We start from the raw sequence: 18,170 nt of genomic DNA, 5'->3' as shown, positions 1-18,170 counted from the left end.
AAATGTTTACTAGTACATTGAAAACCACACGATTTTTTACTTACCAAATTAAATGTATTGGTGTTAGCTATTGATGAAATATAATTTTACAGTATATAAATACAAAAAAAAGCATATAAAATTCATATTTCTGTATATACAGGCGTAACAAATAAAAAATAGTAGTTCTTCGGCGGTACAAAACATAATTAGTCGTAAAACTAGTAGTAAATTACCAAATAACATCAATGGTATATAAATAAAAATAAATGATGGAATAGTGTGTACACGTCAAGTGTATTATGATTTTGAAACATATTTATAGTATATTTTATGTATAACGAAGATCATTCTATTGTCTATTTATTCTATAATATACTTTTAACTGTTTGGCAAATCAAGCAGTATAATTACACAATAATTAAATTTCCCACTTATTATAAGAATCATACGTATTAGAAACACTTTACCTAAACGTAAACGTTATTATGTCACATGATAATCGATTACAGTAATTAAGTAACGTTGGCACATTTTATTTGACGAATCGTGTCATCGATACACGTCACATTAGCAGTGATCGGGTTACTATAATATCAAAGGGAAGAAAGGAAAATAAAGGGTATAAACCATTCGTGGGGGTAATATTTCTTATTTATATAAATCGATTGATTAGAATATCAAAATATAACCGCAGGGTGCGAAAATTTCTTAGGACGGTATCTATTATTATATTGTTGTGTATAGTACACATATACGTGATGTGAAGATCGGTGCATATATTTATGCGGCTTGTACTGAGCATGCAAATATTGATGGTAAATATTGAGTGCTATTAATATTGTCATTGAAAACGAGATTTCGGGTTCCCACAATGTCGACAACGACTCGGACGACCTTCTCTCTGTTTTGCATTAAAATGGCTTAAGAAAACAACGGACGGGATTATTAATTCGGGTCATGTGTACGTATATGGCGGCCACGAAATGATTTAATTTTCTCTTTTGATTCGAACCACCCGGCGAAATACCGAGAGGGATCTGTGTACTTTTAGACGACACAGATAGGCTTTGTGCTGGAGGCTCATACGTTACTATTATTCCGCTTGAAGAACAATTGGTAAAATTAACACAAATGATTTAATAGAAAGAAATCTTCATTAACAAACCCAACCGGTAACTGTACGAGTAAAGTAGTAATTTCCAATAATAATGTATAGTGTCAATTGAAAAATTATCATTTAAACATTTGTAATTATTTTAACGGATTTGTTTGAAGTAATACAATTAACATTCTCAGAACAATTTTTTTTTAACGATTCTGAAATAATTATGTCATTGTTTTATGTGAGCTAAAAAGTTAAACTTATGATTTTGAAGTGTTTCTAGAGAATTATCGTTGAAAACAATATTCCGTAATACAAATAGATTTTATATAATAATATCAGTCATGTTAAAAATACTATTTAAATATATTTTGAATTCGTTTTCGAATACTTTAAGCAAAAAGTATTAGAATACGTTTTTAAATACTTTAAAAGAAAATCATTTTATTACAAATACAAATATTTTTTAAAGTATTCCAAATGGAAATAATTTATATGTATCACTAATTGTCATTTATTTTTTTAAAGAATTAATATTTGAAAATCATAAACTTAATTATTATCTTTTTTTAAAAGAACTTTTGTTCTTATAGTCCCAAACTGGTGTAAATGTCTATGCCTACAAAATAAATCAATTATTCAAACTCCAAAACAGTTGTTGAAAATATAATTCCATAGTATATTTTTACAAATAAGGTTAATCTATCTCAATGCAAGAGGACAATATACAACGAAGACTTAAAAGCAATGGCCTCTCTTAAATTGGCAACTTTATTGACATGTTATTGATTGGGGAAAAGGTCACGCGCTATCAGAAATTGTGAAATGTTACTCTATAAAAATTTTCAGGAACCATCTTGTTAACATCAAATATATTGAATACAATTGAAAAATATTTATGAGTGCTAAAATGTGTTGATATTAAGATTAAAAACCATTTTGAAAAAGTTTATCGGGTAAAAGAGTTATTTTTTAATTGTAGAAAACTAAATCTTTTGCTACAAACATTACTTTATAAAAAAAAAAGGACATAATACACGTAATAATATATTTAATTTTTATTAATTATTTATAGAAATATTATATTTATAACATTTTACCAATAATTATTAAGAATAATTTATTTAAAACTGTAGGTATAGTTCTTGTTATTTTTCATAACCTTGGCGTTGTCATCTTTAACTAGGTTCTCTATTCGATAAAAAAAAATTAAACAACTTTTTTTTAAATATTGAGATTAAAAGTAGGAAAAAAATTCTTTAGTATTTTTTAGTCCTTCGTGTTACATAAAAATGTACTATTATACACATTTTAATATCTAGGAGAAATATTTATCAAATTAACTATAGATTGGAAACTGTCAATGAATACTAACATAATAAAAAAAAATAGATGGCCTAAATATGAAAAATATTGGTTATATAACTATAAAAAACTATTATCATTAGATGGTAGCTTACCATAGTAGAAAATTTATTTCCTTTCAAAATATTTCGATGATAACTGGAAACTTGGTGTTTAGAAAATGAACTATACCAATTCTGTTGAGACTTTTTTACTCATAGTAATACACTATCGAACAAATATCGCTGAAAGTTAACGTTGGGCAAAATACATTTAATTTGAATATTTTACTATTTTTCCTTAGAATGGATATTAATATAAATATTTTACAACCACTAATAATTTATTACATTGATTTTTTCTTACTAAAAAATATCACGATTGAAACATTTCTGGGTTAAAGTAAGACTAGACCTATTAATATTAGATTTCTATCTTCAATGAAGCAATGAAATTTTTTTTTATCGTTTAGAAAGAAATAATTGCAAATGATGAAGTACCTTTTAAAAAAAAATTTGCTCATAAACTTAATTCGGACCTGAAAACAGAATTCTTAAAATGATGTTTTAACCAATAAATTTTTATTAAAATCATATTTCAGTATTAGTTAGCGCACAAGTTATTTTGAAAGTGAAATGAAATGAAAAAAAATCAATAGTTTTAAAAGTTTCATTAGTGAAAATATATCTTTTTGTAAAAATATATAATTATTTATTATGCATAGAGCAATATAGATTTTGTCACACGCCTCATATATACCCACTGTTACACTCATCCCATTTATTAGACGAATGTGTAGGTACACCAGCTACCGTTGTTTACAGAAGCATTGTCAAAAGAGCATTGAAAGGAGCAAAGACTGAATAATATAAATAAAATACTATTTTTGTATAATAGAAGTAATAAAAGGGGTTCGGAACACAATATTACCACATCTACTTGTAAGTACACACGCGCGTTATTTTATGTTATCTTCAGTATGTGTGCCTGCATATTTTTACCGACAATTGTGTTAAGGTATATTATATGTATGCAAAAATGGCCCGAGTTGTTTTCGTTTGATCGGCTAATAGCTCATGTGCATAAAAGAACGAAAGGGGTAAGATTGTGCGGTTGTTATTATAATGCGTTTTAGGATTTCACTTTCGAGAATTGAAAGAAAATCGCCGCAGGACGTCCGTGAAGAGGATCAAGAGCCCGAAAAAATGTACGTGATCAGAAACATCAAATGATCGATTGGCAAAATTCGTGTGAAAAATCAAACACGTTTGTCACAGTCGTTAAACGCCAATAAATTAAAATGTTGTTATTTTCTAAACTCACTTTTCGTTGAACGTGGTCATCAAATGTCTAAAGTTTCATTATTATTCAGTTTTGTCATTGTTGTTTTCCTTAGGAATTAATACATTTTTACGTCGTACTACAAATATGTTCTTTTATTTACATCATTTCCACATAAATGATATTTGAATTATGGTACTACTCGTTTTTTGGCACAAATCGTTCGTGTCTTTGTATCCGCATCGTTGACGACGGCATATCATTGAAGGAAAATGACGTCTAAAAAATGTAATAATAATAAACGGCTGTGACGTACATTACTCAATACACCTATACAAGTGCATGTACAATTTTTTAATAACGTTTTAAAAGCAATAGGGAAAAATCGAATACAACAAAGTGAGCTAAAAACGTTCCCGTATAACACATGTATACAACATCCAGCTTAATGTTCTCTACTTAGGAGACACATAAGGGAAGGGCAATTTTATTTGGCGGTGGAGGAGAGGCGAGTTGGTCCATTGTGTTGTATCTACGACCGGAACCAAATGGATCACACGCGAGATGGCAGACGCAACGACAGTGGCAGCGGCTCTTCTGTGCGCGACATCGACTTCAAGGATTTTTTCATGTTAATAGAATATAAATAATAAAATTTATCGATGGACAAAAAGAATAACACATAAAAGAGAAGCCGTGCCGACAAACAAGTCAACCGAGACCGTATGCTTCGCGGCTCGTACTTGATATTATACACATGCATTGTCTAATGTACCGCAGTTGCGTTATACTATCCAAAACCGGGAAAACACTGGGAAATCTTCAACGGAACGGACGAGGTAGTAGCTATACATATTGAGGTATGGGAAAATCATATCATCGTCCAAGTCGAATAACGATGACGACAAATAAGTGCATTATAATGCGGTAAAATCGACACATTTCCACAATCTCTACTAGTTTTCTTTGACGGATTTTCATGCAATTACTCTGTTCCTTCACGTGGTATTATAATTGAATAGGATACAAGAAACAGATCTCGACAATATCGCGTGTTGCCTTATGAAATTTTGTTTGTGATGTTATCACAAACACATTCTTAATTTGAAGAGTTTATTAAATAAAGCTAATTTAAAAATACAAGGTGTTTTACGTAAACAAAACCGTTTTATTTTAATGCTGCAGTATTTTAACTCGGTAATATCAGTAATACAATTAACCTTCAAAACCCGTTAGCTGCACTACCGTATCACATCCTCACACACCCTTGACGTGGAAACTAGGTCAAAGGGTAAAACGTGGGAGTCAAGTGGATATCATTTTAAGTAAACGAGTCCTTCATTATGACGATGGTAGCCGGTAGCCAGGTGCGTGAATAATTTGGGTCAGATGGTATGTGATGCTGTTAGTGGCGTGTCCTATATAGATAACTGATATATGAGATTTTTTTGTATACACATCAGTCGTGGGAGTATGTTCATACGATTTTTTTGGTCATCCTGCTTGTACATTGTACAATATACATGGTACTCTAACAGGGATAAATAGGTACTAATATAACGGATGCTTTAGTGGGTAAAAAAAAGTAAATTAATAACAAAATCAATATTTATTTTAATGGGGAAAATGTAAATAACAAACATGACGGCATTATGTAAACCGAAAAACTTTTTAAAATAAAAATATAAATCCAACCCGGGAAAATAATATTTTTTATGTATATTTCATATGCGTGTGTATCATGAATATGGTTATGAAGAGAGCAATATAGAGAGCACCTGAAACGCTCGTGTGTGAGAAATATCAATTAATTCTCCTTGATTAATTTTCTATTCTCTGTGCCCCATAATAGTGACCCAACTTCTAACTGCTTTTATTTAGCTTGTACTCGATGGCTTTAATATAAATAACAGATAAGAAAATACGTCCTTTTGATCATCGTATATGGTGGTTCTATTGAGAACTATCTCCAAAAATATGATCGGCACCGATAATCTCTTGTTTAGGCTTCAATTCAAGAGCTCAGCATGACTCCGGGCGTACAGTAATTCAAAGGGTTATGATTTTTTGAGTTAAACACACCATTCGTAATTTCTTTCGAAAAAAAAAGCATTTTTAAATATAACGCGATTAAATGTTATAGTTCTATACCTTTAAATGGGTTTCGCATACATACATTGTCTTTCTATAGAGAAAGAATTATGAGCAAATAAAAAAAAACTCGAAGCAGCTGTTGACATAGATCTTAATAGACGAAATCCAAAATAGTTTGCCGTTATACGAAAATAATAAATTTTAATATTTTATCTCTCGCCACTCTATGAAATATAGATTTCATTGAAAAATTAAATAAGTATTTTTGTGTAAAATTAACACGTCCAAGCATAGACGTTATTTTAGTTGTAGCATTTTCTCATAAAATATTTGGTTTTTTTTTTATCTGGGTTTATTTTTGCTAATTAATCGACCTCTCGTCAAGTAGACTCTTGTTTGGCCATGGATTACGTTTTATTGTATTTTTCATAATAAATTGGCAAAGTAGAGTAACTTATAAGGTATTTTTTTTTTTGAATCAGTATTCAACTATTATACTACTGGAGTTGTTCTATTTAAGTAGAACGCACATCTCAATATCTATTAAGTTGATCGAACACGACACACAATAAATATAAATGTATACAAACAAATTTCACAGGAAGAATCGTACCGAATCCCAATTGGTATTGTATAATTTAAAAATCGAGTTTACAACGCGTTAAACTCAGCGACAAAGTCCATACGTCCGAATTGAAAACCGAATGTGACGGATGATTGTTGTGGAGTCGATGGTTTTTTACATTGTGCAGATAATGAATGAATACGGTGTAATTCAGAGGTGATCGTACGTGCGTGGACGATCAAGGAAGCCGTCATCGTCGACGTTGTTATTAATGGTGTGCGTGTAAATCGTAGGGGTGACGACAAGCGAGGAGAAGACATTATTTGCATGACCATGGGAAGAGGTACAGAACTCCATTGTTTCTCTTGGGCTCGCAGCATCCTTATGCTGTTCAGGCAGCAGTCCCGCGGTAATCGGTTACACTCACTAAACTGTATCTTTCAGTACAATATTAACGCGCCGATTTGTTTGAATAAATAATAATGCACGCAGGTATAACGAACGACGCGCTGATAAACAGAAAGGCGTTAATTTTTTAAATTAGCTATACCTCCGACATCGTTACTTATATATTAGGCAAATCTATTACGTGCGTGTCGTCGTTAAATTAAATATAATTGTTGCACTGTTCGTTTTTTATACTATGACAAAAACAGTTATGATAAATATTATATTCATACGACATCTCTATTAGGAATACGTTAACTTTAAAGTAATTACAAATTCCACTAGTTTGAAAATTATCTGTACTTTTATAAAATTTCAAGTTATTTTCAAAGCATTAATCTTTTTGAGAATGACAAAAATTAAATTGAGAAATATTCGGACTAACCGGCCACTTTTATCAGATTTCTAAAGAAGCGAATAATTTTTGTCTAGAAATAACATTTTATCAAAGTAAAAGATAAGCAAATTAAGTTAACATAATTGGATTCGTAAAGAATTATTATATATAATTCGGTCACCAACTCTTGACCATTTGAACTTTACTGTCACTATCTTGTCCAGCTTTGCTATTTGTATTGGGTACTTTAAATTAGAATATATTTATACATTGTCATATTTTATAACATAAAATCTTTTATGTTCTTGTCGGTTTATCGAGTTCCACATTGGTATAAATAATTATAATTGATTTAAAATAACTTTTTTGATTATGTGTATTATTATAATATATGTAATGTGTATAATTATAACTGAATGTACTAACATTGCGTGCGAGCAATACTTCACCTCTATAATTTTCATGATTGACCGATACCAATGATTTCTTAGTAAGATTTAGCTCTACTACTCTTATACAATACTAATTAATGTATAGAATATAAATTTCCCCCAAATTATTGTAAATTTGTATAAAACAAAAATTAAAGTTTTTTTGGACTGTTCATTTTTTAATTTCTAAAAAGGAAAATATTTTTTTCAAATTGTATAAATTAGTATTTATTAATAGATAATATCCACAGTGAAGAATACTATAACCACTGGCCTTTTTACCAAACAAACATATAATTAAATAATATGTATCCAGGAAATTTTTTGTAGTTTATGTTGATGCACACGCGCAAATAACAACCGCGTTACTTTGCGTGTATATCTAAACAGTAAAAAAACCAATCCCACTCATAAACACGTGTATCTCAGAAAAATAACAAGATTAGCACAACAGAAAAAGTCAAAATTTCCCAAATTATATCCAAAAACCGTTTCCTTCAACGAAATCAGTGCAATAGTTTTTACCATTGACTGATTTCTTTTTAAGCTTACAAGCATCGATTATGACTTTATATTAACATAACAAAATAATAATTAATTAAAATTTAAAAATACCAAGCACAGGGGGGTCGCGGCACAGTGGTGACGTGGCATAGTTAGATTAAGTATAATGATATCTGATAGTGATTAAAATCACTATAAAAAAAAAACGCTTTGATGCAAAACTTTAGATAGTGTTTAATTTTAAAAAATTNAAACGCTTCGATGCAAATCTTTAGATAGTGTTTAATTTTAAAAAATTGGTGTATTATTCCAAAAGCTACATGATCTGCTAGTTCCTTATTAATATCCTGATTAAGATAAAGTATGTGGAATGAAAAAGGGATTATAAAAAAATATTATTTTTCATAAAGAAATTGTGTTGATTGTGTGATAAAAAATTATATTGATATGTTCATTTTTGAAAAAGTTACGGCAGTTTTTAGTAAAAAAAATTGAAAAAATTTCGAAAATTAGCGATTTTTAAATTTGTAATTTTTTTGGAGGTTTCCCCCATTTACGGGGAACGAGGGAAATTTTTTCAATTTTGAAGGGTAATGTCTTCGACTAGATACGATTTGTGATCTTTTGACGTATCGTTGAAAGAAATCCGTTCGGTGAGAGCTGAGAAAAAGTGGTAACAGACACAAAAAAAAACACATCATAGTAAAACCAATACCTTCTCAGCTTCGCATTAAAGCTAAAAAATATGACATATCAAATAATTTTATTTATAGAAAAGGTCCGTGAAATAAAAATGTTTAAATACTCTTTTATACTTTTCTATTTATTAACTTTATATACAATAATTTTATTAAAATCAAAGATCTTATTAATTTATTTTATACATTTTTTTTTCCTCATTTATACGGGGTAATTCCTCATGAAATAAGGAAATGTCCCGTATATTGACTTAAACTAAAAATATCTGAAGTTTTTTTAATCCTTAAGTATATTATATAAACTTTAACTCGGTGTAGGTTTTAAGACATTTTGGAACAGCATCAAATTGTAATTAATAAAGTAAAATTATATCATAAAATTTTTTTAATACTGTATTATTACCACACGTTTTAAATTATAAATTATAATTAATGAGTCAATTTAGCAAAGAACTTGATTGAATACATAGTTTTAATTGTTGACTGATTTTTTTTTTAAGTAATTTTTATCATCATTATTCTTTATCTAACAATAATCCTTTTCCATTACTATTAGCTTAATCGTTAAAAATCTCATTACAGAAACTCTTATATTTATTTAACACCCTTCTGATTAAGAAGCTTAACTTCATTGGAAAAAAAGTTCGACATTGAGTCTACTCTTTTATTCTAAAACGTACAGTACACGTCGACTAAGTGTTGGTTTTTTTTTTTATATTTTCACATCATGAAACTTTTTTAACAAGGGTTGTACTGAATAAAAGCAGACAGCGACATATATATATATATATATATAAATATATATAAAAAAGCTCACCAGCTTTTTACCCTCCGTTTGCGTTGATGAGCATGCGCTTTCCGCCTCTAGTATACCAACCCGCTTGCCTATCATCCCCGGGGAAAAAAACCCTGGTTTTTTTTTACACCACTTATTGATTTTTTTATAACGTTTTTACGCCCACCACTTCCCTTTTTTCCATTATTCGTGTATATAGTTATATATATATATCTGTATGTATGTACACGCGACCCCTTTTTTTCTGGTCCGGGACTTTTTTCAACCCTCTACTCCACCGGTCCAGTCTCGATTCCATACCCATACTACCACCGTTACGATAACCATACTACCCCTCTACCATGAATGAGGAACCGTCCCCGTAGTGAGCTTCATTAGCGCACAATGAATCCTATGGTCTTCTCTAATTCATTGGTTGGTTACAAACATATTTGAGGGTACCATCCACTACACAAATTTTTTAAATAAAAATGAAAAAATATCAATTTTGAGTTAAGAAAATTTTTACTATATTGATACAAATTTAATTTCTATTTTTTTTATAAAATAAGTGGTATTAAGAATTATTTTATAAATTACCTGGAGTGAAAAAATTAAATTTCACGTGGTTGACATAAAAAATGTCATCCGATTATAGGAATACACATATAATATTCATGTGTAGAAAGCCATTAAACTTGTATTAATTTTTTCATTTTCTAACGTTTTAGAAAAAATGATAACAACAAAAATCTTGAATCATAAAAAGGTCTAATAAAAATTAATACTTATGAATTTAGCCTAAAGAAATGAACCCTTATTATCTTTTTCAACAGTATATCTTAATCACGTTTGATTTGATTCGTGAACTTAGATATGAAATAAATGTCATTTACAATTTTCTAGATTTAAGATCTGGTTTTATTTGGAGAATCTGAATAATGTATAAACAATAGTTTATTTATCATTAATTCTTATAATATAATCTGATAAATTAAATTAATTTTTAGAACTTAAAACTTATTATGGTTAGTTATCTGTTTTCATAGGTACTATTATTAAAGTATAATTTTTTTAAATTATTTTATCTGTCAACATTAATATAGCGATATGTAATGAGGATTGTACCCTTTTTACCATAATATCATGCGCTAGATCAGGTTTGATTTTGTTCCCAAGATCTATTAACATTTTACATAATGTGATTTGGAATAATGCGGATTTGTCAAGGTACCATCTTGCTAAATCGAACACCTTGTGTCCAACAAAATGATCATTTATCATATTTTCATTTTACATCTGACAAAAGCATTAATCTTCGCAATTGTGAATCATCGTCATGTACACTAGACGACCACCACCTTATTGCTAATATTTTTTTTATTTAAATCGGGTTACACTTCTTATTTGATTATTTGTAGCTGAAAAGTAATGGCTTTTTGAAATAACAAAATATTTCATTTTTGATAGTAATGTTATGGGTTTGCAGGCTTATAGTTTACACGTATACCATCTTTGTAACATTATTTAATAAAATATATATTAAAATTTTTGGGGTAATTTAGAAAAAATTCTCTTTATGATTCATTTTACTAACGGGTACAACTCTTTTCATAATTCCAGTTTTTTATTTAGTTCCCTTTTTTGAGAACCGCCTCAAATAAACGTATAAAACAAATTAAAATAAAGAAAACTCAGTTTTATTTTTACAGTTATGTAAAAATTAAGTTTTAGTTTTTACACAATTGCTATATATTTCCCGTAAATTGTATGATCATAAAAAAAATTTATTTCATAGTTTATTACATTATAAATAAAAAAATAATCACCCTTACCCTTACTAAATAAAACACCTAAATAATCGTGAGACACTGAGCTAAATGTCATCGTGCAACTAAAGATATATATATCAATCTCAATCAAATTTAAATTACACCTTAAACTGGTTGTATTACATAGAAAATAAGGGACTAAATAGATTTATAAAATATTATTATATCATCATTTATGATAGTAGAATAATATTTTTTGCGACATATTATTTTTCATAAATTATTACGATGACAACCGTTAAAAACTTAGGCGTTGAAACGTAATAATCAATTAATAAGTATTCATTTTACTTGCTATATTGAACTACTCTGTTTAAAAATACACCATGATAGGATAGAAAAATTAATAATAATAATTAAAATTAAATTAACAATTGTCTAGAGTCTAATGTAATTATTACATTAGACTCTAGACCAGTGGTCGGCAACCGGCGGCCCGCGGGCCGTATCCGGCCCGCGTGGCTATTGAATACGGCCCGCTTTAAATTCTAAATCGACTAATTTAATTGAATATCATTTTGTATAAATATAATTGAACGTTGCGTTTTTGGTACGGGTATTTTATATAAGTCATATTATTATTTTAAGTTTTAGATAGTATTTTTTTGCATAATAAATAATGTAATTATAAATTTTTTTTTTTTTATCTGGCCCGCGAACTCTTTTTAATTTGTAAATGTGGCCCGAGAATTAAAAAAGGTTGCCGACCACTGCTCTAGACAATTGTTAATTTTTTGCAAGTATACAAACATAAAAAAAAACTAGTGTATTGCCTGAAGATTATGAAAAAAGAAGAAACAATTTATAAAATTAATTCGTAGAATAATATTAATTATTAATTCAAACTAAATTAGAGTATTTCAGTACAATTTTTAATATTTTATCACTTAAATATTATATAAGGTAAACTGTACTTGATTTTTTAACCAACAAAACAGAACCATTAATTATTAATAAAATATTAGTATTAATTAATAAATTTCGTGGCATCGCATTATTAAACAAGAGTTTTAAATGTAAACGTAGCCGATTTTTTATGTATAGTTTAATATAAAGGTGGGGCTGTAAATCTTTTGTAATCACTATTCTCATTGGTTTATTTTGTTTGTTTGCAGCAATGTAGTGGTCATGGCAAAGATGTAGAGTACAGTTGGGCCAGACAGACAGCTATGAAACAAGGCTACGAGGTAAAAAAATTGCTAATAAGGGTACCTGGTTTTTATTTCTTCCCAAAAGAATTCCGTTTGATTCTTAATATTTAATTTCAGTGATCGTTTAAAACAGGTTATTGTCTCCTATTTCCCTATAACCACATATAAATACAATGTATGAATACAATGTTGAATTCTCTTCTAATCTGCTGTGATTTAGCTAAAATGATTATACAAAATCCACCTGGAATAAATTTATTAATTAAAAAACATTAAATCATCAATCCTTAAGTGTCATAGTATTATTTACATCAATATTGATTCTTAATATTTTTTTTTTTAATGTTTAAAGTACTAATTGAAACTAATTTTCCTATAACTATAATAGTATTTAAAAATTCTTACATTTTATTTTATGTATATTTTTACAGACAGTAATTTTAATTATCATTAAAAAAAAAAGTATATAGAATACGCCAATATGCAATTATACGTATACATGGCAATCTGTAAAATATTAGAATAATTGTTTTATAATTTAATTTTCTAGGCTAAGATGAACAACAACGATCACAACCAACAATTAACAAAAGGTAAGCCAATACTGAACACCTATAATTTTCCCTCCCGTTATAATTTTACTAAAACTAATTGATTCAAAAGTTCTAATAGTTAAATTTAAATATTCGAATTATATAACATTTGCTGAATCAAAATTACTGAAATATCTCGTTCAGTCTCGTCGAAAATATTTAACTACAAAATGATAATAGAAAAAGGTAGATACATATCATAAACGTGGACTATCACACTATTAAATGTGTCCAAGTTGACAGGCAATATTATGTTCACCTTGAACATCAAATAAGTAAGAAACCAACCAACTGTGACACAGCTCAGTACATTCCTTATAATACCACACATAAGTACATCTAGTTTTACTTAAAAATACTCAATTTTTCATGTGAATAATTTAGAAAAAATATTAAGTAGTATCGTTAGAAATAGAGCAGTAATTTCTTATATTTTTTATATTGTTTAATAAAAGTTTAAATAAACAATGGTGCTTTGAATAGGTTTACAGGGTATAAACAAATAGGACCACTCCTACTCATATTATACTTCAATCAATATTTGTAAATCTAAATATTATGTTTCTTAAAATTCATCAACTTTTACTAATAGTTTAACAAACATTTTTTAATCAAACAAATAATTCAATATTTAATTAAAATACAATTATTATATGTTTAATTTGGATATTTATAAATAATCCACTTAAAAATACAGTTTCGATTTATCGAATTTTCAAAAAAAGCAAAATGCTACTTTTATACTTATAGATTTTAATTCATCATTAGAGTGATTACAATAAATGGTAAGCAACAATCTGCCAAATTAGAACAAATTACGTATTATTTTTTATTTAAAAATTGAGTATATGTACATAAATAAGCTGGTTAATTATAAACACATAATTACACAAATTCTTTTTAAAAATCGAATTTATTAATTCTAATATTGCGTAAAATTTGTAATTCTCGCCACAACATTTAATTAAAATTAAAATATAAATATCCAATATGTGAAATTAAAAATTCATGACTAAGTTTTTAATGTTGTGAATTTTATCAAGTCTTTACGGAGAATCAAATATATATTCTATTATACATTTTCTTAATATTAAAACTGGTTTAAACTAGAGAATGAACTTGTTTTCAAAAACAACTATCATGTGTGTTAATAACATTAAATTTAGTATTCATTGATGCACTTAATGTGTGATTGTAAAAAATTTATATCAAGTTGAATTTTGCCACGAAATTGTCGTGTATTAGACGTTATGATGTGTATTTACGCCTCATTTATTATTCAAAAACAATTACTTAAAGGTCATTAAAAAAAATACTACCCGACCAAAACTCACAGAGTGTCTTTCAAAAGTTACCTCCGAAAATTTAATCTTAATCAAAGTTTTTCTTTTAACAATGCAATCGAAAATTATATATAAAATTTTAATTACTCAAGTATCAATAAGAGAATAAAACATCATAATTTAAAAAGCTATTTGCGCATAATATTTCAATGACACTGTATTCATAAATATTCTGTTAAAATGCTTAAATTATTGACATAAGTTAAAATTGTATATAACTTTGGGTATGTCTTTAAGAAATATTAGATTATTGACATTATCAATAATTAATATGTGAATTATTAAAATTAATAATTAACAGAGTTATTCGGTTAATTATCTACTCAGCTCTTTGACCGTCAATTTATCCAATTATTGTAAAATCATCTCGCAGTTTAACAAGAACTAAAAAAGTGTAATTTTATTATTAGTAAAAAATTGCAATATAACTAACATCATTTGGGTGTCTTAGGTATGGAAGATGGTTCTGGCATGTACCAACAACACGGTGCTGGCACGCCTAGATCTCACAGTACAGCGAGTACAGTAAGTAGCGTGTCTCCTAATTCAGCGCCTCCTATGCTAATTGTACCACATCCAATTAATGCTACTAAAATCACCGACGCCCATCACGTGGTAACCCATCAGAATGGTGGTGGCCGAAAGTATACATGTAAAATGTGTCCATCGGTAAGTAAAAATTTTTGTTTGCAAAGTAACGATTGAGGTTGTGATTTTCAACAGTTATCCGGTTAATTTGTCTTAACATATTTTGTTGGTTTTTGGTAAATAAATGTTGGAAAAAGTTATTTTCGTGCTACACAATTTTGCTACCGTATCGCTGTTATTTGGCAAAGTATTTTTTTTTTTTATAGAGAAATATACAAAAATCAGTAAAAACAATATACATTTTTAATCGTCAATTAATTAGTCATTAAGAAATACAGTTTCGATCAAATATCTGGCTCACTGGTCAAAATACGGCTAGACAACTTGTATTCTGTTTATTCCAAGTGCTGCTGTAGTCGAGATCTCCTTACATTTTTATTATTGTTGTCGGAATAAACAACTCTTGATAGATTTATAACTACGCCTTTCCAGCTAACAATACCCTTTTTCCTTTTAATTTGATGAATCGCTATAAAACCATTTCCTATATTTACGGTAAATAAATCAATATTGTCTGTAGTCTACAGGTATGGCGTGTTTCACACAATAGCCACTACGGGTTTATACCCTCGAACAACCTGATCTTGTCTTACCTCCGTATAGTTTATCCGTAAAAATCATAATGTTCTGTGTTATTCTGATCCCCAACAACTCTGTTTGGTATCTGTTTTAATTATTAGTTAATCGTTCACCTCCTACTTTTGAATGTATGTACTCGAATATTATTTTTGCGCTAACTGATCTTTATCTATTTAATTTGTGGCGTTTATATCGTCAATGAACAGTGACCAATAATAAATAAATTACAATTATAATTGTATAGGTTCTTCCGTTGACGCAAATTAAAACAATATTTTATTACGATACTTGGATTATCAGCGTAACGGACTTGTACACTGACGGAAACGTTCGGGTTCATTTAGCAGTATAAGATGTCGTTTTACTTTTTTTATTCTTTCCTGTGACGGCTGCCTTACAATAATCTCAAATTAAATTGGACGATACAGCGAACAGAGAGAAAAAATAACATTTCGATTGTTTTTGTTCCGTTTGCACACGTTGTTCACAAAAGATTTTTTAAAAGTGGACTGAAAATAGGGAGGAATTCTCGACCCTAATTTTTCATTTTGCGCGCATTTCACCTTACTTATGTTTAATACTAAAGCTTTAATTTTATAAAAAAAAAATAATTTGTATAATCTATAACGTAATATTAGAAATAAATGTATTAATTATTTAAAATAATAAAAATAGTTAATAGTTTATCGTTATAATTTTAATTGTTAAATCGTTATATTCGCAATAAAAAATTTTAAATAAAAAAAACTAATTATTAATTTTTATACATAGTACAGCAAACTTCACAAAAAAATATTGTTGTTTACGTGTTTTTTAAATTATTATTATATTAAAATATTTTTATTATCCAGTTGTTTTGTTGTATAATTATGGTATATGATTACATTCACAACAAATGATTATTAACAACAAGCGAATTCTATCAATAACGACTATACTTTAACATTAACATGTTGGACTCAACTTGATGCAACATATTTTGAAGTCCCGACAAGGGGAGTTATAACATAACATGGCTGCAGGTAAACATAATAGGGTTAGACCATCAAAGTCATCATATCCGACGTACATAACCTTAAACGTGTATGCTATCTTCATTAGATCAACAGTCGTTTCGTCATCGATAAAATAACGGGTCTTTATCTTCATAATTTGTGCCTACAACGGGGGTGGATGGGATAGAGCCCAGGTATGTCTGATCATTTATAAGGGTTATTCTTAAACTTGATGATAGCGTATGGAGAGAAATTAGTGTTACTGCAGGTGGCCAAAGAAATAATGACTAAGACAACTGTCTAAAGCAAAGAAATGCGATTATTAAGTATTTCCACGACAGCTTAAATGGTATCGTATAACACTGTTAGCAACTGACTTTTTGCACATATACACAAGTCAAATAAGTTAAACTTCTATTAACATTAATTATCCCTATTAATTAATGCAGTCGTGTGATATAATGTCGATTCGTTATTGTGTATAGTCCCTGAAAATCTAATACGTAGTGTCGCAAGTATGTTCTCCGTTTTTCATGAAACAATGTCGTGTCANGAAAATCTAATACGTAGTGTCGCAAGTATGTTCTCCGTTTTTCATGAAACAACGTCGTATTAGCTGATAAATAATTAAATATAATTGTATTATTATTCTCTAGTAACTAATTTTTCTACATGATAGTCTCATGTAAGTTACTTACAAAATATTTTTCACGAATATATTGTAAACATTTTTCTGATTTATTAATAATAATATATCGTGTGTAAAATTATTAATATAACTTTGAGGAGAGGAGAGCATTCTATTTTCATCACCACTGATTGCGCAATTTTTGAATAAACTGAGTCCCTCTGAATAAATTAATGTCTATCGCACGATCGACAGTGAAGATTTGACGTAAATTCGAGTATAGTCTTACAATAATTTAAAAACAGTAAAATATAAATTTATGGCAGCAGCGTGATAATAAGTGCAAAAGACGATAAAAGACAAAAATCGGATGATATTTGGCTGTTTGTAATTGAGACGTGTGGGGCGAGTAAAATGTTATTGATTTTCAGCAAAAAAAAATAGCAGTTGAAGGGACGATACCGATACAGTGTCAAAATGCATTTTTTTTTACCCTCTGCAACGGTGTACACTAGAATAATTCAAAACAATATTATCAAAATATCAAATATTTAGACACACAATAAACTGTTGACGTTGATCTTTCCTTCTAGAAATCTTGATAAAAAGTGTTCTTCACATGTTATATTCGTGAGAACCCGTAAGATTACAGCGTACGTTTCCTAGTAAAAATCATGTATAACGAAACTATCTTATTTTAACTTTACATTCGCGTTAATAGTAATATTACAAGTGATCGTAAACTTTACAGCATTTCGATTTATGTCGCTAATATAATAATAAAGCTGTTGTTTGTCTTTATAAATTTCAACTCCAGAAAAAGATTAACAGAAACTTTATA

General features: G+C 28.6%; 1 protein-coding gene across 9 annotated transcripts in view; it reads left to right on the top strand.

The window, feature by feature from the left end:
- LOC126895663 (zinc finger protein rotund-like) overlaps nucleotides 1-18,170 on the top strand; it is an 83,399-nt gene that overhangs the window by 34,407 nt on the left and 30,822 nt on the right. For 8 of the 9 annotated variants that reach the window (XM_050667802.1, XM_050667801.1, XM_050667804.1 and 5 more), the window contains exons 3-5: nucleotides 12,508-12,579; nucleotides 13,094-13,136; nucleotides 14,931-15,148. In XM_050667802.1, the coding sequence (XP_050523759.1) occupies nucleotides 12,508-12,579; nucleotides 13,094-13,136; nucleotides 14,931-15,148 (333 nt within the window). The remainder of the gene's footprint in view (nucleotides 1-12,507; nucleotides 12,580-13,093; nucleotides 13,137-14,930; nucleotides 15,149-18,170) is intronic. The other variant, XM_050667800.1, reaches the window with a different exon arrangement.

This window comes from Daktulosphaira vitifoliae, unplaced genomic scaffold (genome assembly GCF_025091365.1).
Source record: "Daktulosphaira vitifoliae isolate Bord-2020 unplaced genomic scaffold, ASM2509136v1 Scaffold_1, whole genome shotgun sequence".
Taxonomy (NCBI): Eukaryota; Metazoa; Arthropoda; class Insecta; order Hemiptera; family Phylloxeridae; genus Daktulosphaira; species Daktulosphaira vitifoliae.
Note: the sequence above shows the minus strand (reverse complement) of the source record. Positions and strands in the feature narration are given on the sequence as shown.